Genomic DNA, 25199 nt, shown 5'->3' with positions numbered 1-25199 from the left:
ATGATAGTGTTTCAAGTAAATTTTGTTTGCTTCTTATTCTTTTTTAATTGTTTTAAGAATGACTTTTGAGTTAAACATTGATTAAAAATAGTTTTAATACTGAGAAAAAGCACATGAAATTAATTTTGTGCTCGGGCTTTTTTTGTTCATAATGAATTGAAATGATGAGAATTTTTGGGTTAAAAAATATATTTACAAAATAAATTGAAAAAAATAATGATGTTGATGTTAATATTTTCTACGTACTTTTCATCATGCTCAAAACTCTGTGTTCGTCTCAATATCACTTCGGAGTCCGTTGGTTGAACCTCTTTGTCTGTTGCTTCTGAAATGACACAATCCCCAAAAAAGAAACCATTTAATTTCACATTCCATCCTCGATGAAAAATTTTCAACAGGAAAAAAATGAAAGAGCAAAAAATGGATTATTATTAATAGAATTGATAAATAGGGAATGTCCAGAGTGTGGTGCTTAATTTGAATTAAAAATAAACGATGCACTTTGCATTATCACTTTGTAAAAAATATGCAAAATACAAAGCTATTATCGTTTTAGTATAGAATCTCTTATTTATATTTTTAATTACAATTTATGCAAAGTGAAAATTATTACTTGATATCGATTAAGTGATTCGTTCATTTTAAATTTGAAAAAAAAAATTAAAACAACTCTTTCGCCGAGTTGAATTAAATCTACGAATATCGATGTAGGATATGTGTATCAAATTTCGACCTAGTTGCATGCAAGCGCCAAAGTCTCAAATTTGAAATGTACTATTTTTAATATAGGGTAAGTGTGCCAAATTCCGGCCAGCTTGCAATTTCGGCCATATTTTTTGTTCCTCGAATTTCCATGAATTTTTAGTTTTTGGATACTCTTGAGATTGTACAAATGCAAAAAAAAAAAAAAATAACAAAAAATGTCGCTTCGACAAGCAAGATGATCTGAATAAAATATTTAAAGAATTCTGGAAGGGCAAGGAACTATGAGAATGAAGGTGGCCGAAATAGGCCATCAATGCTATGTCTACATTTTTATTCATTTTAAAATGTATTAAGAATGATTTTAGAGGAAATAAAGATGATAAATTGTCTGCAAAGTTCCAAGCAACATTCCTTATAAAAGAGTAACAAAAATATTCAATTTTTATTAAAAATATTACATTTCAAACTTAAGACTTTGTCGCTTGCATGTAACTATGCCGAAATTTGGCAAACTTACCCCAAATTGAATTTTTTATTCCTTCTTTTGAAGGAGTATTGCTGGGAACATTATAGACAGTTTATCGTCTTCATTTTCTCTAAAATCACTCTCAATACATTTTAAAATGAATAAAAATATAGACATAGCTTTGGTGGGTAATTTCGGCCACCTTCATTCTCATAGTTCCTTGCCCTTCGAGAATTCTTCCAATATCTTTTTCACATCATCGAGTTCGTCGAAGCGAATTTTTTGTTATTTTTTGTATTGCATAATCTCTAGAGTATGCAAAAACTAAAAATTCATGGAAATTAGAAGAATAAAAAAGGTGGCCGGAATTGCAAGCTGGCCGGAATTTGGTACACTTACCCTAATTGTTACTCTTTTTCGTTGTAAGTAAATTTTAGTAAATAGAGATGAAAAAACTTTTCGTGCGAGTTGAATTAATTCGTCGGATATCGATGTAATTATTACTCTTTTTCCATGCAAAATTTCATCTCGACTGAAGTATATGCTTAAGGGTTTTCGTTTTAAGAATATACTTCAGTCAAGAAAATTTTCGTTTGACAAAGTTCATATGGAATATCAACTAGAAATATGCCTAACAATGTTTCATGAAGACATGTGCGTGCTGTGTGTGCATCATATGTGATATTTCGTTCGGAACATAGGGAACTTGAGGTCAAGAAAATATTAATAAGGAAAGCGATAAAATAAAGAAAAATATAAAATTGCAAAACATATTCATTTTGGGATTTGAAAGAGATATTTATACTCTTTTGTGATGTTAATTTTATCAAAAAAAAAAAAGTTAAAACTCTTCCGAATATTACACCTAAATAGAAGTAAAATTAACTCTATAATATAGTTAATCGAAAATCACAACGAAAAAGAGTTAATTCAACATCGATTCGAGTAAGTTTTACTCGATTATTTTTCTGAGTGCAGTTATTATGAAAATAAAAAATCATCGAAAAACTCGTCGATGTTTTAAGAAATGGCTATAGGCTTGTGTCTTCACTAACCGTTATTTAAATATGGTGGTTAAATTTGTTTGTCCTCGTATTCCGAATTCGGATCAAAATACTTTTAAACAATTTATAAGATTTATTGAATGGAACAACAGAATAATAACTCAAATTGCAGTAATGAAAAATTACAAAACTTGTCAACGATTTTTCGGTATTATTAGTCTGTGTCTCCGCTAATCATTCCTTTCGTTTCTGTTGTTTCGCTTTAATTCGTTTTTTCTCTTATTCACAACTTGGACAACAATTTACTGTAACATACTTCAGGGGAAGCTTTTCGATGACTTTTATGTCTGTTTAATTGTGTCTCGACTAAGCGTTTTATAATTATGTAGGATAAATATTTTTATGGTTTTTTAAAATACATTTCTGAACAAGAAATTCACTTTAAAATAAGTCAAGGGAAAATATCATTTAATGCGCCTAAAAGGAATTATATTGTTTCAGCAAAAAGTGACAAAACTTGTCGATGCTTTTTTTTATGCCCATTGGCTTGTGTCTTCGCTAACCATTATCTACTATGACAATTAATTTGTTTATACATTTATCCTGATTTTGAAACTAGCAACACTATGAAATCATTTTAAGGAAGTCTTTAATTTTAATGGAACAATAGATCAGTAGTGATTTAAATTCTAGTTATAGCAGTTATAGAGACCAACTTGTCTATGTTTTTTCCATTAGAATTGGTTTGCGTCTGTGCCGTTTTTCTTGTTTTTCTAAGGTCAACTCTGTTTTTCCTCATATCCTGACAAAAAGTTTTTATAATTTCAAGTAAAGAACATCTTCTGAAACAAAAATAGCAGTAATTCGTCAATGACTTTTATAACCACTTGTTTGTGTCTCTACTAAGCATTTTCTACTAACATGTGTGCATTATATCATCTTTGGAACTGAATTTACCTTAAAATAATTCAACAGAAAAATATATTTTAATACGACAGTAAAATACGAATTACATTGCTCCAGTAAACATTAACAAAACTTGATGATTTTTTTATGGCTATTGGCATGTGTCTTCGCTAACTGATATGTACTTATGGCAATTAAATTTGTTAGTACTCTTATCTTGATTTAGAAATAAGAAACCTTATAAAATAATTTTAAAAAGTCTTTTCAATGAAACAAAGGAAGAGTAATTAAAGTTGCAGTAGTGAAAAACGGCAAAGATTGTCGACTATTTTACACTACGATTTCTTTAAAAAAATTAATCTGTTTTTGCTCTTATCCATATTTCTGGACAAGAGATTTACTGTTAAATGAGTAAAAAAAAACAAATTTTCAATATAAGATAGCCATAAAAAGCTTGGCAGAGCTTTTTTATACCTTTTTGTTTGTGTCTCGGCTAAGTTGTTCGGTTTTTTTTTATGTTAAATCTATTTTCTGCTCTTATCCATATTTCTGGACAAGAAATTTACTGTAAAATGATTAAAAACACAAAAACTAATTTTTAATCTAAAATATCAATTAAAAAGCCTGTTGCAGTTTTCATGGCTTTTTGTTTATGTCTTGGCTAAACGTTTTCGTTTTTTTTTTTTTTTAATTAACATCTATCTGTCTTTGATCTTGTTATTATTTCTGAATACAAAATTTACTGCAAAATAGTTCAAAGAAAGACATCATCTCAAAAAATAGTCATAGAAAATTGTCGATGTCTTTTATGGCTTTTTATTTGCGTCTCTGCTAATTTTTCTTCTTGTGATGGTTAAATGTGTTTGTGCACTTTTTCTGGTTTCTGGACAAGAAATTTACTTGAAAATAATGAAAAGGAAAAAAAATTATGTGGCAGTAAATAGCGAACTGTGTTACACCAATGAACATTACCAATCTTGTCGATGTTTTTTATGGCTATTTTTTAGTGTCTCTGCTATTTTTTTTAATTAAGTACTTGGTACATTTTCCTGGGCAAAGAAGATCCTGATCAAAGTTTAAATGGGAAAATTTTCAAAATACTCACGACTTTTCGGTGGACTTTCTGGCTGTCCACGTGCCTTTGTGGCTGTAATTCCTGGTCGTCTCCAAGTGTTAGAATCCTCCTCAATTATTTCCGGACGATTGGATATCTGTTCACTCGGAGCTTTCGGTCTCTCTTCTATCGTACAATTCACATGAAGAAAATAATACACAGAGAAAAAATATAATTAATGACATCCAATGAGAAACACATAAATTTATCACATCTTCAATTTACACCGTGACAACTATTTATAAATGAATAAATGGAAAATTAATTCTATAAAGAAAAAATATCACAATATTTCATCTATCTGTACAAAATATGTATATAAAATTATTATTTATATAAAACAAGTGTACAGTCATTTTCAGAATGAAATATCTTGTGCGAAATTTACCATTTATTATTAATTTCCAATATTAACAATTTTATTTATTGATCTCAAAACACCATGAATTCTGCAATCGTGTGAATTTATTAAGTATCTCATGATCTCCTCAATAAGTCATCTTTTGCAATCGAATAAATTATACTCGATTAATAGAGATATTTTGGCTAAAAATTCCATTTCCTTCGCTGTGAAATTTGCATACACAAATCTCCATCCATGCCAAAAAGATAATCTAATCAACTCAATCTGTGCCACACAAAAGACACTTTGTCTGCCAAAGACCGGAAATTGAAGTCTTTGGTGGGCGATAGAAGGCATTTTGCATCAACACAGATCAACTTGGTCAATCTCACAAGATGCTTTATGCAAATCTTATCGCAAATCTCCGTCACTGAAAGCAAAATTCATTTTCACTCTGTTGATGGTGTCCAACAGAGTGCCTGAAAATGACTGCAGGGATTTATCTTTGAAAATATACAAGGTGGGAAATTGCACAAGAGGTTACCTCAAAAGTTCATAAGCAAATAAATTATTACATCTTTGTTGATATAGTAAAATGAATAATAGTGCTATTTAAATGAAAAATAAAAGAGGGATATCCTTCTCCTACACACTTTTTAGTACATGATTCTTATCATGTGTTTCTGCATTATCGACTTTTTGTTGGTTCCTGTCACGACTGTTTGGTAATTTTGTTACACGATGAAAACTATTAGTCGTAACAGAAACCAATACAAAGATCGATAACGCAGAAGGATATAAGAACAGTCATGTGCTAAAAAAGATGTTCAATAGAGTTTTCCACTTTTAATTTTTCATAGGAATATTACTATAATTCCAGTACCATCTATAGTTACGAAAAGAAAGATCGAATGAGCCTATTCACAAGTAGATTTTGATTCTCCAATAGTGTCTTGGATGAAAGGTAAATGGAACTCTATTTGCACAAAAAGTCGTTGAAGTTCGAAGAATGCAAATTCAATTTCGAATTTTAATACTAAATTTTCGAACAATATGGGGAAAATTTATCAAATATCACACTAAAAAGCTGGCAAAATAGTTACTCAGTGATTATGGAGTGATTAAATAATGGGGCGAGAACAGTAAACGTCGTTGTTCAGTTTTTTTCCTTGCAACAATGCGAAGACCGTCATATTTTGACACTTGAGCACTTCGAAATTCGAACAGGATGCAACTTCCGCCACCTTGCGAAAGTATTAAGAAGTAAGAAAGTTTCTTTTTTGGATCTTCAAATAGATTTTCGAATTTTTCAATATCTACTTCTGTACGGAAAGATTATGGTGCTATTTCTGTGAAAAATGAAAAAGGAAAATCTTTCTCCTGAACAGTTTCTTTAGTACATGGCTGTTCTCAAATGCTTTTGCATTATCGACTTTTCATTATGTTGGTTCCTGTCTCGACTGTTTTTTTTTTTTCGAGTCCTCGTCGTGTTCTAAATTAGAACAGTCGAGACAGGAACCAATGGAAAAAAACGATTATGCAGAAGCACTTGAGAACAGCCATGTACTAAAACAAAATCTTCATGGAATAGGACCACTACACTTCATGGTCGGGATTTTGTTTAATCGGTAAATAATAATTAATTTATTTATAAATAAAATCAAAATGAATGTGTTTTCCATATCAAAAATTTGCAACTTGTAAGTTCTAGTCTTGGTTCTAGTTGATTATTAAATAATACATGGTCAGCCAGAATGATCAGTTATTATCAGCCGGAGAAAAAACTGCGTCTGGCCCTGCTATTCTCATTTAATAATCAGGTTATGTAGAGTTTAAGGTTATATATCTAACCTTAAAGAAAAAAAACCATCTCATAATAGAATATTTTTAAATTCAAGTTTTGAGGCTAGGCCTAGAATCTGTTATACTTTTGAGGTTAGAATTGATACTTTTCAAATTGAAATGTGTTTTTTTTATTTTAGTCACTGTCAAAATATCACTCAAAAAAACCTATACACGACAGGGAGTTCCAGAGATTCTGTCGCAGAAAATGCGTTTTTAATTTTTCAGGTTAGGCTTAGCATAACCTAAAATTTCTCCCATAAAGATATCTAATTTTTTAATATAGCAGAATCTCCTACAAACAGCCTAAAGGAATTTTTAATTAATAATTTATCCATGACCAAAAAATGATTTAAAAGCTCTTAATAATACTGCACAAGTGTGTCCTAACCCCAAAATATGAAGGATTTTGGCTATTATTGATGCTATTTTCGAGGTTAGGATCGAATTTTGCATCAGCAAAAAATCAGTATAAAAATATCATTGTATATTGTCATTATAAAACCTCACGAACTTTCGAGATAACCTCATGAATAAATAAAAAAATCTATCACCACTTAATTCAAATTAAAATATTCATTGAAATGTGCATAATATTGCGCCAATTTTGTCCACTTGCTGCTCCAGCTACCACAAAACTGTGCCTCCAAATCCACCCGAAAAAAACAAAAATATCCCCAATAAACAGAAATTAAAATTCTTCCACTGAAAATTATCCGCATTCCACGTGTGCGATGCTTTTTTTTCTTCATTTTTTTTTCCAAAAAACAAAACTTCTTCTTTACCTATTGACTCTGAGAGACTTGAGGCAGTACTTTCGGTTGATTCAGTGTAGTCCGAATCGCTTGGATCATCACACTCGGCGATTCGGTGCAAAAAAGTAAATCGAGCTTCATTTTGCCGTTGGGGCAGCATTAATTAAATATCATTTGGTTAGTTTTCATTTATGGAATCCACTTAGTATAAATCTATCACTTCTACTCTCTTCATCTTCTTTTTTTTTTAATTTGTTTCTTACTACAATTAGCACCTTTTCGCAAAAATTTATCCAAGAGAAAAACAAAACGAGAAATAGAGAAAGAAATTAGTAAAATTCTTACCATCTTTCAATTCTGGCTTCACTTCCACACGAATCACCTTGGGAGGAGTTTCATTATTTGAATCCATATTGTCTTGGATTCTGCAAAAAGTAAAGAAAAATTATATTTTAATAAAAAGATGAAAAATTAAAACTTTGGAGATGATATTAAATAAACTTTCAAGAAATTGTTGCGAACAATTTTCGCGGCGTCATTTTTGAAAAAGTGAAAAAAAAATACTAAAACGATCAGCGAATAAAGCATGTCCACGATAATATTGTTCCCAAGAATAATGCTTTAAAAATGTAGGCTACATAGAGTAAATGTCCTAATTCAAAACCATTTCCAGACGCTTTAACTTTGACGGAAGATTCAATACATTAAGTTCATATTTTTTCTAAAGAGAATTACATAAATTTGCTCCTTGACTCTTCTAGAATATTACTGTTTAGTGAAAATTCTTTTAATATAATTTGAAAACTTCTTAAATACAAGAAAAATACGCGAGCGTAAAATGCTCCAAATGGAGACAAGGGAAAGTTTCTAATTGGAGACAAACAGTGTAAGTGAAACCGCGACGAAAGTGTTTGATTGGCGAAATCTTCTTCTTGAGTCCTCCCATCAAAGTTTGTAAAAGATCATCACCGCGATTCTTGGTTGTTTCATTCCATTTTTTTTTTTTTTTTTTTTTTTTGAAGTCTTCGATGTTCTCGACGCGTTTAGCTTTCTTCGCCCCAAAGATTCGAGCCCAATTTGTCATATGGCATTGCCAGAACGTTACAGAATTCCCCTCCTGGGCAGTAGTTTTACTGTCGTTTACTGTGTTTCGTCAGAAACACTTTTTAGGTGTAAAAATATATCAACTTTTTTGTGTGTTAATTTTACACCTTTTTAAGGGTAAAATTAACATGAAAAGGGGTAACTTTAACCCCTAATACACATAAAAAGGGTAGGGGAGACTGGGGCAAAAAGTCACAAATCAAAAAATTCAAAATTCAATATCTTCCGAGATAAAAAAGATAGCGACTCAAATTTTTTTTCTATAGATAGCCTCTATAGACCTTCTTCAATGTCGTAAGTTTCTTTGAATTCGAACAAGGAATTTAGAAAATAAAAATATCGAAATTTTTAGCTATATTTTTGAAATATTTTCCTTGCAGAAGATAACAATTATTACCTACTTATTTTCCAAAATTGATTCATTGGTGAATATTTTCTAAATAATTTGGATTTTTTGAATAGGAATCCGCTATCTATTTTAGAATTTCACAAAAGTTCTTTTCTCCAGAAATCCTTTTATTAAAAATGACCACTTGGGGTAAAAAGTAACAAAAGGTATAGAGCAAAAAATAACAAAAAAGCGAAGCAATTTCTGATGTTTCACGGCGAAAAGAAACGTCATTATCATGTCTCGCCGCTTGTTGTTTGCATTGGTCAAACGATTTGCAGTCTTTTGTATGTGTGTTTTTTTTTCTAAATAGCTTGAAAAGCGCTTTTCTCGTTTTCTCACTTTTCTCGCAGAGAAAACGGTGTTTTACAAAGGTGTAGATGAATAAATTTTCTATGAAAATATGTCCTCTAGGTATTTTTTCAAATTTACGGAAGCCCGTAATGAAGCGAATCTAAATATGATAATACCCAATGTCTGGTACTATTTGCCCCAGCATTTTTGAGAATAGTCACAAAATTTTTTTTTAGAAATTGGCTCGATAAACGTATTTCCTTACAAAACAGAGCAAAATTACTTTCACAAAGTTGTAGAGCGGTAAATTTCCTATAAAACTGCAATAATTAGAAATTTTTGAAGCGCTCGAGTAGCTTGTAAAAAAAATAAAATATTCGTTTTGTGACTTTTTGTCCCAGTCTCCCGTAATATTTATACCGATTTTGGATCAATACTGCAGGGTAAAATTAACATTTCCGGAATGTTATTTTAACTTTTTCGGATTTGTCTCAGTGTAGAATACTCAGCAAATATTCTAAACAGTTGACAGCGCCTCTAGTGGCAATTTTTAACCGCCATGTGGCGCTGGCAAAACTAGCAATCATTTTTTCATTTTAATTGCAAATTGGATATTAAAATTTTAAGAATATTTCAACCTTCATTTCGAGAAAAAAATAAGAATAATGATAAAAAAAATGTATTAATTTTTTGTGATTATTTAAATAAATAAAAAATATGAATTACCTTGTTTGACTGCCAGGCCGCCTCTTGTTCTTCTTCTTCCGAATCTCATCCAGATACCGCGCCAGCGTCACATCAGCCACATCAATCGCTGTCTGTCCGGCAAAATTCTTCGTGTCAATGTCAGCCAGTGATGTGATGAGCATCTGAGCAGCCTCCTTCTGGCCCCAGTGAGCCGCAGCATGAAGTGGTGTCCATCCATCGTTGTCCTGTTTATCCACATTAGCTCGTCCCGCAAGCAAAAGACTCAGGACCCTGGTGTAACCCTTAGCAGCGGCCACATGGAGTGCTGTTGCTCCTGTCCGCGGATGTGGTCGATCCACCTCCGCAGCATCACTCCTCAGCCACATTTTAGCATCCTTCAGCATCATCTTCTCCTCCCGCGAACGAGCTTCCTCACAATCAATCGCCTGCTCGTCAATATGCTTCTGCAGAAGATCTTCCATGCTATTGGACGTCGAGAGATCAATTGGAAGCTCCCCATCGCTACTGACCAACGACAAATCAGCTCCACTCTCAACTAAGTACCGCGCTATGCTGACGAATCTGCAACAATGGGGCAGTTTGTTAGAAAACAACCCAATCTCCCCTTAAAAAATCCTTTAAAAAAAACCTGACAGTGTTAAGGTCTGTCTTTGTACAATTTGTCTCTCACACGGTTATTTCGCATTCGCAATGATAAAGAAATTGAGATAAATGTCCTGGTTAATCTCATTCTAGGACATTATATTGTGAGTTATTTGCCAGATGAGAATTTTCTTCATGTGAAAAATTCTTTGTATCATCAATTAAAATGCAGAAAAGCCTCGAGATTTTCTGTGGAAATTTATAGAGGAGGTATAGTATATTTATTTTATCGGAGATTATTACTAAGGAAATCTCAGATTTATTGTGTACACTTTATCAAAAAGTGAGAGCAATTAAAATTTTTAGATAAACAAGAAGTAGTAAAATTAATTTATGTTGTGTTTTATAAAGGTCAAATGGAATATTATTTATTGAATTCGGGAAGTTTATTCAATAGAAAATGAATATTTGGAAAATTCCAGATAGATTTTTGCTTGAAAACATGAAAATTCAAATTTTGATATCGAATTCTTACTCATATTAATTGTTTAATAATTTTGCAATTTTTTATTAATCATTTGCATTCATAACAACAACAAGATATAGTAAGGTGTGGTAAGTGGATCGTTTTCCGAAGAGTGCTACTTATACGCTTGTTTTTAGACTGATGAAATTCTTTTTTACTTCTTCTAAATCCATAGAATTATTCACTGTTTCATTCAGAAATATAATATAAAAAAAATTATCAAAAATATTAAAGAAAATTTATAAAATAATGATAATACTGAAATAAGTCAGCATGAACTAACTGGGTCGCCTTTTCGCTAATTCACTTTTAATTAAACCTTTGGATTTAAAATACTTTTTCCACAAGGAAAAAAACGATAAATGTTTTCAATCAAAGATCTGTCATTAGCGGAAATATCACTGCTAGAAAATGTTTAGTGAAGAACCCAACTGGTACAAGATTGAAATAAGTAGAATTCACTCACTTATTTAATGGATAAAAATATTATTTTTGCTTTTTCTCAAACTTGAGTAGTTATATTATGTTACTGTAGTGACTATATTACGGAAATGAAAATAAAAATATTATTTTAAGTGGATTAGTCACAACGATCCACATAGCGAAGCGCCCGGATTAGCACACTTGACTATATGTAAATGTGAGAAGTGTTAATAGACTTTTCCAATTTTTCATTTCAATCATTTTCTTGTATGAAATATTTATTTTTGAATCAACAAAAGACATTTCAAAATCAAATTCTACGACATTTTAAATACTTTAATAATTTAGAGAGAAGTAGTTTAGGTGTCTTAAGTAAGCTCTGCAAAAAAAAAGGATTTTAGACCACGCCCCTTAATGCAAATTTTATTTAATGTCAATTTAATTATTTTTAGAAGAAAAATACTGTAAAGTATCTCGACCAAATCGTTTGGGAAATATTCAAAAGGTAATTTTTTTTACAAAATGAGCTGCGTCCTGTTTATTACGATCAACAAATCAAAAATAAAGAAATATTCAAATGTATTCGTTAAGCAGGCAATTTAATTTAAGCAGACATGATTCCGAGATTACCCCATCTTACCCTACTGCCTTTTTAAAAAGATCTCTTGCTGAATTTTATGAGCTTTCCAAACAACTCAAAATCCCATGAGTTAGGTTTTTCAGGACAATCTGTCCTTCCGGTGAGTGCCGGAATTTGTTGATCAAATTCTATGAATCAAACACACAATTTTACCAGAGCTTTCTACACTTATCGTGTCTTCCTCAGTGGTTCTTGGTTGGTCTCTTCTTTAAGATTTTTGTCACTAATTCCTCTACTTTCTTATCCATCAGTTTTGAACTGGGTTAGAAGCTAATTTTCTTCTTTCGTTTTTACAAAGAAAAAGAAAATTAGAAAAAGAAAAAATTAGTAAAAAAGAAGAAAAAGAAAATTAGAAATAGAAAAAATAGTAAAAAAGAAGAAAATTATCTCCTAACCAAATTCAAAACTGATGCATAAGAAAGCAGAGGGATTAGTGATAAAAATTCTAAAGAAAAGACCAACCAAGAACCACTCAGGAAGACACGATGAGTGTCGAAAGCTCTGGTGAAATTGTGTGTTTGATTCATAGGATTTGATCAACAAATTCCGGGGCTCACCGGAAGGACAGATTGTCCTGAAAAATCTAACTCAAGGGATTTTGAGTTGTTTGGAAAATTCATAAAATTCAACAAGAGATATTTTCAAAAAGCAGTAGGGTAAGATGGGGTAATTCGAAATTATGTCTATTTTGGAATTTTGAGATGTTCTCACTGTTTCAGATGGTGAAGGAGAAAAAGGAATCCACAAAGGAGTACAAGACTTTACATTCGAGAGTACGTTCTTGTTATTTTTCTTTTCCTTTTGCCACCTAGAACTGTTTGGGAATCTCAAAATTCCAAATTAGACATGATTCGAAATTGGCCCACTTTACCCTAAAGGTGCTTTTTTAGGTGAAAATGTTCTTAAAATGAGCTAAATCTTAGTTAGTGCTCTCGATTTACTTTAAGTTTTAGTTTTATTTTTATTTATTTTTTTTTAATAGAAGACGGTAATTATTTTCTAATTGACTTTTACACATTTTGAGAAAGTCTCATCAAAATGGAGCATTTTGATATAATTATATATATATATTATATATATATATATATATTTCGTAATGTGTAGAGGTCTCAACCCTTCGAGGACAAGTGGTAATCGTTGCCCTAAAAAAATTTCTAGAGACTATCAAGAATCTAGATCCTCTAGATCTAGATCTAGATCTTCTAAAGACTATCTAAACTCAATGTTTCAAATTGTTTTTTGGGATATCTGGGCCAGTTGGTTAGGCGTCAAAGTAGCTGAATTGATGAATTTCCCTTCCATAGTTTTTGCCTTCATTTTCAATGTTCTGAAAAGTAAGTTACTTTAAATAGGTGTCATTCTTTTATTTGGCCAACAGACAGGATAATATGAAAATTTTGAGGTTATAATAAGTATAGTCTTAAAAAAATAAAATATATTTTTTGTTGCAGAATTTCTTGACAAGATGTTGAGCTGTCTACAAACTAGGCAAATTATTGAAATAATAACTTTTCAAAGTGATATTGAAATAAAACTTCAATATTACAACTCACTAAAATACCATTCGAATCAGAGATTCAGTTCCTCTCAAACACCGAAGAACTCTTGGAATTAGCATGTTTATGAACAAGGAAGACATCTCAAAATGTCATCGTAGACAGCACCAGAGAATTCTGTTGTATATACTGCTCAATTCTTCCCAGAAACTCATCTTTGTCAGGATTTCTCCCTTACTTCCTCCAGAAAATCTCAGATCTTCTGGGATTTTGCTGTATCTTTTGTCAAGTACGCCCGGAATACTCATGTTGGTTAGAAGATTTTCCCTGGTTTCTCCAGGAAATCGCAGAACTTCTTGGATTATCTTCTGTATCTTGTCAAGAACACCCAATATACCCAAGTTGGTAAGAAAATTTCTCATGGTTTCTCCAGGAAGTCATAAATTTTCTTTTGTATTTTGTCAAGAACACCCAAAATACCCAAGTTGGTCAAAAGATTTCTTCTGATTCCTCCAGAAAATTACAGATATTCTGGGATTTCGTTGTATCTTTTGTCAAGCACGCCCGAAATACTCATGTTGGTCAACTTGGGTATCTCGGGAGTTCTTGATAAAATACAAAACAAAATCTCAGAAGATCTGTGATTTCTGGAGGAATCAGGAGAAATCTTCTGACCAACTAGAGTATTCTGGGGGGTGTATTCGACCAAGTGTACAACAAAATTCCAGAGGAACTGTGATTTCCTGGAGGAAGCAGATGAAAAGTGCTAACCAAGCTGGGTTCTTGGGAAAATTTAGCAAAATGTACAGCGAAATTCCAAGGAACTGGGATTTTCTGGAGGAAACAGAAAGAGATGCGTTCTGACTTGGATTTTAATCTTTGATGTGTTTTCATTCATGAACAAGGAAATCCCAGCAATTCTGTGATGTTCTGAACGAAGAAGATTCCTGACCATTAAAAAATATTGAAGGAAATATCAAATCAATTTGATATTTAGAATTTATTTGAAATTATATTTCAATGCCACTTTGAAAATTTTTATTGACATTATTGGCCCAGTGTATAGTCATTTCAAATACTGAAATAAAATATTGAAAAAATGTTCCATATTGAAACAAAATATTTCAATAATTGCCTACATACTGCACAATTTTCTTCAATATTGGAAATTTATGTCAATAAATCTTTGCAATGTGGAGGCAATCCTTGTCAATATTGGATATTGAAAAGAAATATTGCAATAAATTTTGTCTAGTGTATAGCCAGCCTTAGAAACTGAAAGAGAGAAAAACTTGTTTATCAAAAGTTTAAATAAAGAATATTCTTCCATAGCAATATCTTTTATAAGAATATAATCTCTTCTTTACTAAATAAGTGAATCGAGTTCAATGTATTTGATTTTTGAAGTTAAAGTTAACATAACCTATATTTTTTTTTTTCAAAATAACCTATTTCGGACATTTCGAGGATTCAATATGGAAAAATATAAAGTGTTCGAAGCAAGAGTGTGTTCAAAGCCTAACAGCATAAAGAACAAAAAAATAATTTAATGAAAGCCTTTTTTTAATATAACAAAAAAAACCTAAATTATTTAATTAATTTTAATAGAATAATTAAATCAAATTCTCTGTGCATTTCTACTACAAGTTCTTGCAAATTTTCTCGCATTCCCAACTTTTATCACAGCAATTTCTTAGTAAAATCATGCCAAGTTCTCCCACTTGATGCTCTTCCACGGTCAAAGAATTTAATAATCAAGAAATGGCTCTTGATAGCTTGTCAAACAATATGAGAAATTATAGCTTTGTTTCCATTAAAAACCAATGTGATTCAATTTTTAATTTAAAAATAATTATACTGGTATTGCTCGAAAGATTTCGCGCAATTGCAAAAGGATGCCCCTTCTATAAATTACCAAATCTCGTGACGATGTCAGAAAAAAAATCTGAAATTTTTTGTTTAAAAAAAAAAACTCTGACAGGAAGATGAAGAAAAATCATCACTTTTGAAAAATATCAAAAGACACTCGCAATTTTTCTCACTCACTCCTTCAAATTGAACGAGTACAGAATTCTTTTTTTTTTTTTTTGGTTTTTTGGCAATGAAAGAGTGCCAAAAAGAGTGATTTTTTTTTGCTTCGCAGAGAAGCATAAAATTCGCGATCACGCGAGAGAGAGAAAGTTATACGGAGAGAGACGAAACACACATTTTCAATTTTTAAACATTCGACAACGAGACTTCGCATCGAAAAATCTAATTATAACGGATCATGTGCTATAAATAAATCTGCGTTACTTGAACTCACAGTGACCCTATTTTCTAAAAATCTCTTTATATGTTTCATAATTTAATTATTTTCCATTGCCTTTTATTTCTTCCTCGCGCGCTTCTTTTTGCTGTGCCTCTCTTCCCACATTTCTCGAGCCCTAAATCTGTCGATTCTGGGCTTCTTTTTTTTCTTTCTTTCTTTCCCAAAGCCACTTCTTTTTTTTTATAAAAAAAAAGAAAAAAAAAAGCTCTTTCTTGTGTCATCAACATCGTCACAAGAGATCATGTTGAAGTGCACAAGAAAATGCCACACTCTCTCACACAAATCTCCCATGTGATTTACCCGCAGGAAGCTGTGGCATGAAGAGGTGTCCAGCCTTCATTGTCGGCACGATTGACATCGGCTCCGTGCTCCACCAGAAACTCCACCATATCCAAATTGTCATCGATGCAAGCCTATACGGAAAAATAGGGAGAGAAGGAGAAAATTAATTAGACTAATGCCAAACCGCAAGAAGCCCAAGAAAAGGTGCATTGAAAGTCAAGAAGACAAAATACAAAAAAATAATAATAATAATAATAATAGTACTATCGAAGAGAAACGGTGGGATGGTAGAAGGAAAAAGAATAATTGCGGCCACATAAGATCATCTTAATTGAATCATAATTAGATTTGCTCCAAGTCAAATTAGAAAATTAAATGGAAAAACTAAACTTTGAGGTAATTTAGTGTTTCACTCTTTATTGCAAACACGAAATATGCAGATGCATTTCCATGAGAATTCACCATTGCATTTATCTCCTTCCTTCCCAGAGATGCCAAGAAGATTCTCTCTTGCGTTTTAAACTACAATTTATAATTATACGCTAGAAGGAAAATAGCAAAATTGATAAGAACTAAAATCAAATGCCTCTTATATACCAGCAGCTAAGTAATTTAATGTCCAATGCTCAATAAGACTTTTTAGAACATGTGATTTTCCTCCGGTTGCCGATAGTGGCGCCACTAACCAATTAAATAAAATATAACATCCCTTTAAGAAAAATTACAATAATTTAGACAATTGACGTTTATTACTTTTATTACCAATTACTTTTATCCATTATCCTTTTATTTTTTAATAAAATTCAGTGATTGTAATTATATATTTATATTTATTTATGTATATTAGCTGTTAGAAATATTTCTATGTAAGCATAAAAATATTAAACCATGACCCTTACAAAACATAACCAATTAAACTAATTAGTTTTTTTTTTTTAAATTACTTTGCATATATAAATGCTGTACTATAACCCATCATCACTAACTCAATCTAAGGTGGTGCAATAAAAGTTCTTCTCGCTAAAAACTAGACCACGCCCCCAGTAAAACTTGTACAGAGCACGTTAATATCGTAAACTAAGATCGTTTATTGTAACATCCCATTAGTTGTTTGTATATATTTATTTTTATTGCCACCTTTATTGACCGTAAAAGGCACATTATTTTCGCACATTTACGTATTTTTGTCATTAGGATTTTGTCAATTTTGTCCAGATGTTTACAGAAATATGTTTTTAGTGGAGAAAATGAGTGGGGACAATTAAAGCTCATTTAAGGTGAGTGTTTTCTCTTAATGAGATCAATTTCTTGTATTTATTAACAGAGAATGTTAATCCTACGATCCTGCTCTGTTCAATCGTAAAGTATGGCCCTTCATAGCCAAATTCATTAACGAGGGGTCTTAAATTGAATCCCTAGCCTTGTGAAGCTCTCTTTCGTGAACCGAGAGGATCCTCCAATATGTGACGTATATAATGCACTAATAACGATAGATCATATTTTATCACAATATACAAAGTATTTAATACAGCGACAAGAAATAGGTTTAAGTCAAAACATAGTTGAAATTCTATCAGAAAATATTGAATGTGAAAACAAAGTAATTAGGTTTCTCAAAATGACAAATTTAAAGTAAAGTACCCTCTAGTCGGCCAGTTTCTCGACTCGGCCAGTGCGACTATTTATTCAATTTACTTAGATTTGTTATAATATGGTCTTACCGATTTAACATTAGAAGGTGTATTATATTATATATAACGTAAATCAGTGAAAATTTCATAGAAATTGACTATAAAACGTTAAAAAATTGGTTAAATAAGTCAACTGACCGAGTTGAGAACCCGGCCGACTAGAGGGTACTTTACCGTATATAAAGAGATATAAGAAAAACTAAGCCTGTAATGTACAAACATCCTTATTTTTAAGATTATTAATGCTAAAAAATAACTATGTAACCCACTTTTGCAGCTTGGTGCATCTTTTTAGTTTTCAATAAATCAATCAATTTCTTTCGTGACTTTGGTGCGATGCCTCAAAAGTACTTTCGCATCATTTTCCGTTTACCCGCTCTTAACCGTTTTAAACCGATTTATAAATTATACAAAACAATAGTCAAAATACCTTAAGAGTAATATATTCGGATAAAAATTAGTTATCGGTTATGGACCGGTTCATTACAGCTTATTCCTTTTCTTATCAAAGTTGACCATGAACTGTTTGGATTGGACATAAGACAATCCTGAGTGCCGGGCCTCATTTGCAAGGAAATGCCTACAGAAGGTTCAGAACCAGTGAAGATGGTCAGCTTCTTCATTTCCCATTATACCTCTGTGACTAGGTACCCTCCTAGGAGGCCTGTACTGACATTTTCTTGCACTCACTTACGACATCAGTACACGACTTATAACCTGTTATAAATAGAATCTCAGCTCTATCTGAAAATATTTGAACTTTCCTACCCTTAAGGCCAGATTCCAGTAGATTCCGACCAACAAGCACGATTGCGGCGACCTCAACCTGAAACGCAGTCGTGTATTGGCCGAGGAGCGAGGAGCGTTAATCCGCTAATATGAAGCTCCGAACAATTGAAACCCGCACCTGAGAATCCTTCGATCCTAGAACCGTCAGTGGAATAGAGCGATCGCACGCATAGAACTCAGTCAATGATCTAATTCGAGCGTTAAACCGAAACAGACTTCGTATAAAGTATTGCTTGGGTAACTTTCCCTCAATAGTGTGCAAGTCATCCCTCATTAGAAGGTCTAAATGTATGGCAAAAGAATAAAAAGAGCATTCTAGCAGAGCGTAATGCCCGGTTTCAGACCTAAGGCTTTGCCCAGTTCCCGGTGATCTCAAAATTCGAAATTACAACCAATTTCATTGATTTTTCATGATTTAATGGATCTCACATATTGTCCAATTTTAAGTGAAAATTTTTCAAAAAATCTTGATTGATAAGAAATTGAAGAGGTTAAGCCATATGGCTAAGCCATAAGTCTGAAGTCCGCATAACCTAAAAACTGCCATGTTCGATTCCAACTTTATGAAAAGCGATAGTGACGGCAAGCTTAAAATGGCATCCAGGGCAACGGTTAGCGCTATCCTTAGGGTCTATTCGCGAAACATGTCATTCTTTGGAACAGTTACAAAACCGCACCGAATTTTTACGTCTGGCCCTTGGCCAATAAACATATTACAACTTCATAAGATACATATAACCAGCTCATATATTAGCTCTGAAAAATGCGACCAGTTTTAGTGTAAATTTTTTCCTGTTTTCGTACACATTTCACGAAATATCTTCAAAACTACGTAGGTTGCCAATTTGGAGTTTTCGGTTGCCTATTCTATATTAAATTGGCTTTTATTTTGTATTTGTATTATTTCCTAATTTATTCTACAATGTCAGAAAATAGCTAATAAACTCAAAATATTTTTCGGCTCGCTAGAAACATATGAGAAACATAGGAAACGTCATGCCCATGCATATAACGGTCTAACGATGGCTTTGTACATCGTAAGTGCGGGCGACTTTGATCTCCTCCTGTTCGTAAGATTTTCTTTAATTCTAAGATTTAAGAACGGTTGTAACCGATCAGACATGAAGGATTGGATCGCTAAAGACCATCCTTAAGTTCTAGAAGTAAAGAAAAGCTTACGAACGAGAGTGTCAAAGTCACCCACAGGGCACAAAGTCACCTGCACTTACATGATTTTCAATGAACTCATGTCTTGCCGAAAAGCTGTTGACAGCTGAAGATGAACAAGTAGTAGCCGCTTAATACGGTTTCCTAGATACCCTTACAGGACAATTTTTGATCAAGTAAAAAACCAAGGTACCGTAGATGTGGATGACTTTGCCCCCGTGCTTTCCATAGGCATTTTTTTTAATTTTAGCACTAAAGAATGGTTTTCACCTATCGGAGATGGCATATTTCACAGATGCAGACTATCCTTAAGTGCTAGAAGAAAAGCTGACGATAAGTAGGTGGGCAGTCATCCGCATCTATGGTATTTAACTTCCTTGTGGAGGATATTTTCCTAACCCTAACCCCCTAACACTTTATTTTCTAGGTTTACACACGATTATACAAACAGATGAAGAGTCAAACAAGAGATAAATAACTTTTGAGCTAGCTTCAAGTTCCAAAAAATCAACTAACATCAATAACATCAACCTGTACAGAGAACCAAACAATTAACTTGTTGCCTCAGCAGAATATATCTTCCTTATAAAATAAACTTTATATCGCATTTAAACTACCATAAATCTCAAACTTTTAATAAGGAAATAAAAACTAATAACTCATCATTATTTTATACGCTGAAAAAGCCAACATGACCCTAAGATCTTTTAAATCCCATTGAAGCCTGACTTATGCTTGAGTAACTGCCAAATAATCCATTGAGTCTGATTTATCTTCGATAGCATTTTAAGCTATTAATTCATCTTCTATAGAAAAATTATATATTTATTGAGAAAACCACCAAAAGCTATCAAAAAGCATTTAAATTGCAAATTGACTTCCCTTTTTCAACATTTTTCTTTTTTTGCAAATTGGTGACCAGAGTCAAGTTTAAGTGTCACCCATCAAATGTCTTTCTCCTATATTTCTTTTTTTTATCAAAGAAAATTGCTATTCTTCCTTTTTTTCTCAAAACCATTAGGCATGCACAAATTAGAGAGAATTTCCTCTTGAAGAAGTGGATAAAGATAACTAACCCAAGAATATAGAGAGAAACCTCATGGTTTTGTGCTAATTTTAAATTATATCTTTTGCATTAGTGTTGGAACACTGGAAACATAGAGAGCTACCATTTTACTTTTGCGGAACCACCAAATGCCAAATGGCATATAAATTATGATTTTATGGCAATACAAGAGGAGCTTCTATCTGTTAATACACTGTGAGGATAGAAAAAAAAGCTCAAGAAACTTATGCAGAGAAGAGACTTTTTTTCTGCGACTCTTATTTTATTGGCAAAGCTTCCAAGAGCGATCAACTGTGAACCCGCATTACAAACTATCACATAGTTTATTTAGAGTTAAAAAAAAACACAACTTGAAGAGGTGAAAATACTTTAGTATATAATTTACAAAAGAATTTTCACTTTCAAAACTTTGAAGCAAAAATTATTGTTTGAGTGGAAAATATGTTTCAGAAGTAGAGAATAGCGGGGATGTTTGGAACAGAGACAATTAGTTATTGCACAATTTTTCCCTATTAACATTTGAATAAAGTTGGGTTATATTACGTATCACCGCTCTGGAACTTAAAAACAGGAAGAGATATCAACTTCCGGTCTTCGATGACCCCCCCTCTCTATAAGTGGACATTATCTCGGACGGTCCCCTTCAAAACCATGGTTTTCTGGTTTATTTTAAATACGGCTCCTACAATTCCTTTTATTTTCGGATATGTTTTAAAGGTAGCCTAGGCGAACCTTTCGTCCTGACATACCTATGACCTTAAAATTCGCCATTTTGAATTATAGAAGGTTAAAGTTCAACCAAAAGGCTTGAAGGGCTCATTTTCCAACCGATTTGGTCAGATTTGAATTTCTTGGAAAGGTATTGAAATTTCTTATACGACTGTATCGGACTCAATCGGTGAAGAATTGGTCAAGTAATCCTAATTGATTTATTTTTCTCAAGTATCCCTTTTTAATTGTGCGCAAGCATGCTACTCTTGCCAAAAACATTCCAACACGAATATTTCTTAACCAATTTTCTAATTCAGAGTTGTTTTCTGTTTTGTGAATAAATTTAATCGGTAATAAACCGTTATACACCCAAAAATCATGAGGAGAGTTAATTCCCTGAGAGCTCTATCTCGAGTTTGAGCATTCCGCAAAGCTGGGAGTCTTTGCCATCCCTTTTTATTAAATAAAGAATTCTGGGTGTCCAGGCTATTGGAAAGTAAAAACCGCAAACACTAATGGCACATTATGATAAGAAACCGTACAGTATGAGAGCAATGATGAGTTTGCTACTCTGAGAAAAAGTTTTTGTTAAGCTTACAAATGGATCTTGATACAATTTTATGAAAAGAATGTTGTTTACAAATTTGACAAAACTTTTCTTTTACATTTTGTAAGAAAAAGAGCTTTTGACAAACTTTTAACAACATCCAGTTGGTCACTGAAACCGATAAATTAAAAAGTAACAAAACTGATGGCTCATATTGCCCCATTTTTGTCTAATTCTGCCCCGCCGAAGGGCTGCTGGTGTCACATCGCAAGTAAAAGTAATTTACTTTGCGGATCTAAACTAGCATCTTTTATAAAGTAATTAATCCAGAATCTGCATAATTCTTACTTAGCTAAATTTTTGTGGTGCTGTCCTAAAGTCAAATTTCAAAAAGTATCTCAAACATCCCCGTTCTCCCCTATTTAGATATTTAAAACAAATATAGAAAAGACATGCATTGAAATTCAAAATCAGTCGTCACACACGCACGATTGATGTCTCATATGAGACACTTGTACAACTTCTGCACATCATGTCCTTCCCTGAGACTTTTTGGGACACGACTGACATTGAAGTTGAGAGTGAATTGAGAACAAAATTGTCTCTCTTCACGTCTCGCGCGAAAAACTAATTTTATATTTATTGACACAAATTGCAATTTTACCAACAATTCAACATCAATTTGTCACATTTTAAAATTTCTCACATGCATTGTGATGCTTTGCACATCATTGTCTTCCTCATTTTCGCAATTTTATTTCATGAGAATTTTATGTTGTTAAAATCCCATTAAAATTTACTTAAGTGTGTGAAATAGCAAGAAATAGAGACCAATGAAGAGAAATAGCAGCAATTTTAGTTAAAGCTAGCATTAAACACTCGAAATTGTAGTTACATTGAGCATTAGTAACTATGTTAATAATATTATTTGATATACAAAAGTATTCTTATCCATTTTAAACGAAATTGTAAATTTATAGACGGTAACATTAGCAAAATCGGTCAACTTTTACCAAGTTCAGTAGGGTAAGTGTGCCAAATTCCGGCCAGCTTGCAATTTCGGCCACCTTTTTTATTCCTCGAATTTCCATGAATTTTTAGTTTTTACATAGTCTAGAGATTATACAATGCAAAAGAATAACAAAAAATGCAGCTTCGGCAAACGAGATGACGTGAAAAAGGCATTGTAAGAATTCCTGAAGGTCAAGGAACTATGAGAATGAAGGTGGCCGAAATAGGGCACCAAAGCTATGCCTACATTTTTATTCATTTTAAAATGTATTAAGAATTATTTTAGAGTAAATAAAGACGATAAACTGTCTACAAGGTTCTAAGCAACACTCCTTAAGTAGGAGAAATAAAAAAATCAATTTCTATTAAAGATATTACATTTCAAACTTGAGACTTTGGCGCTTGCATGCAACTATGCCGAAATTTGGCACACTTACCCTACATATATTGATATTGAGGGTTATGGTCTTTTGCTATCACGATACTAGCGCCACCAATGTCATCCTAATCAATTCTTAATGTTCTAAAATCTTAGAAGTATTAGAAAAAATACATTATAACTCAGTAATTTATTAGTCCTTCATCAAAGCTCGTACATTTGACCACAAATTAATTATATTTAAAAGTAAAAAATATGTGTAATTTATTTACGTAACCAATAGTATAAAAATTGGGTAATTTAACATCACTAGCCAACACATTAATCATAATACTCAAAATTACATGTGATATAATTGTTCACTTAATTATCAAGGAATTTAAAACAGAAAATTACAATTATGCTGTCAATAAAACCATAAAAATCGAGATAACTCTTACCAAATTGGACAAATTTAGTGAGATACTTAAATTTTTGCACATCTTCTTCTCAACAGGATTGAATAACATCATGGGCGAACGAGAGAAAAATTTACAATTATTACAATTCGGTCAATGACACACGAAAAATGCATCGTAAAATTTTACAGCTCAATCTTTGCGTTTATTTACAAAACTGCTATAAAGAAAAAAATAAATAAAACAAGAACAAGAGGACACAACACTTTGACGACTTTTCTCGTCAATGAGACAATATTCTCTCCTCCCAAGAAAACGTCATAGTTTTATCTGGTATTACTTCTAAACATTCACAGCTTCTGTGATCTTAGATGCTATTTAATCTTGCTTAATGAAATTTGTATTATAGTAACTGATTGATGTATGTAAATGATTAGCCAATTGAACGTCCGGATGTATTACAATCGCTTAAGGAGAAAGAACAGTCTGAGATATCTTATTGAGGTTTTCACCAAAAGATAATGTTGGTTAAAAACCATAAGATAGCAGTATCAAATCTAAATTTTCCTTTCCTTTTCTCGTTTTTCGAATACAGTGGATACCTTAAGTTCAGTAAAGGTTACAACACTTTATGGTAAATTTTTGGAATTAACTACTCAAAAGAACTATTACCATGTTAAATTCCTGAAAATATCATAATTTCACCCTGATAAAAATTGCTTGTAAAAATCTTGTAAGATCTTGTTACCCTGCATAGAAAAGTAGTAAGGCGTTTTTCTACAACTGTCCCCATAAGGGTTCTTGTAAAATCTTTTCATTTTCAACAAGATTTTTTTTTAAACTGGATCTGTGGTAAAGTGATATAAGTTGGACATAGTGTTACAAGTTGGATAATTCGCCGGTACAAATTGGACAGGGATTTTTCCTTGATAAATAACAGTACTAAATTTTTTTATAAGCACAAGAAACCAAATTATAAAACTAAAGCATTGCAAATATACAAATAAAAATGAAGTACTAAATTTGTCAAGAAAAATAGCCCTGTCCAACTTGTACCATGATCCAACTTGTACCACTTTACCCTATCACAATTCTCTCTGTATTACACACAATCTTGTAAAAGGTATACAATTTTTTTTTATTTGAAGGCAAGCTATTACTAGCTCAATGCTATAATAAAAGGCACTGCCCATACTCTTAAACAAAAACTTTATTCAAGTGCATAAAATAAGTCCTTAAAAACTGCTTATTAAGTGCTTAATTAAGGATTTTTGGGCAAAAGTAGTGACATCTGATGGCAAAAAGTGGAAATTGGAATAGAAAATGCGATGGATACATGTCATCCACTGGATAGATAGAGATGGATCAATATGACGTGTCAGAAAAACATAACCTCTAAATGTAACTAAATGTGTGTTTTAATTTTTAGTTATTTAGTGATAAATCTATTAAAAGAAAAATGTAATGAAATTTACGAAGTCAATTTTGATTTGGCAAATTTATTTTGAAATTCCTCCATTTCCCAGGGGCCACGGTTAGCTGAAAACAGCA

At 32.2% G+C, this 25199-nt stretch overlaps 1 protein-coding gene across 14 annotated transcripts in view; it reads right to left on the bottom strand.

Moving 5' to 3' along the window:
• Window positions 1–25199, bottom strand: part of LOC129804805 (protein phosphatase 1 regulatory subunit 12A) — a 110311-nt gene that overhangs the window by 43157 nt on the left and 41955 nt on the right. For all 14 annotated transcript variants that reach the window (XM_055852424.1, XM_055852425.1, XM_055852423.1 and 11 more), the window contains exons 3-7: window positions 15908–16020; window positions 9648–10190; window positions 7481–7560; window positions 4187–4321; window positions 247–325 (exon numbers count right to left, since the gene is read on the bottom strand). In XM_055852424.1, coding sequence (XP_055708399.1) covers window positions 247–325; window positions 4187–4321; window positions 7481–7560; window positions 9648–10190; window positions 15908–16020 — 950 coding nt within the window. The remainder of the gene's footprint in view (window positions 1–246; window positions 326–4186; window positions 4322–7480; window positions 7561–9647; window positions 10191–15907; window positions 16021–25199) is intronic.

This window comes from Phlebotomus papatasi, chromosome 2, assembly GCF_024763615.1.
Source record: "Phlebotomus papatasi isolate M1 chromosome 2, Ppap_2.1, whole genome shotgun sequence".
Classification (NCBI taxonomy): Eukaryota; Metazoa; Arthropoda; class Insecta; order Diptera; family Psychodidae; genus Phlebotomus; species Phlebotomus papatasi.
This window is presented reverse-complemented; position numbering and strand designations above follow the sequence as displayed.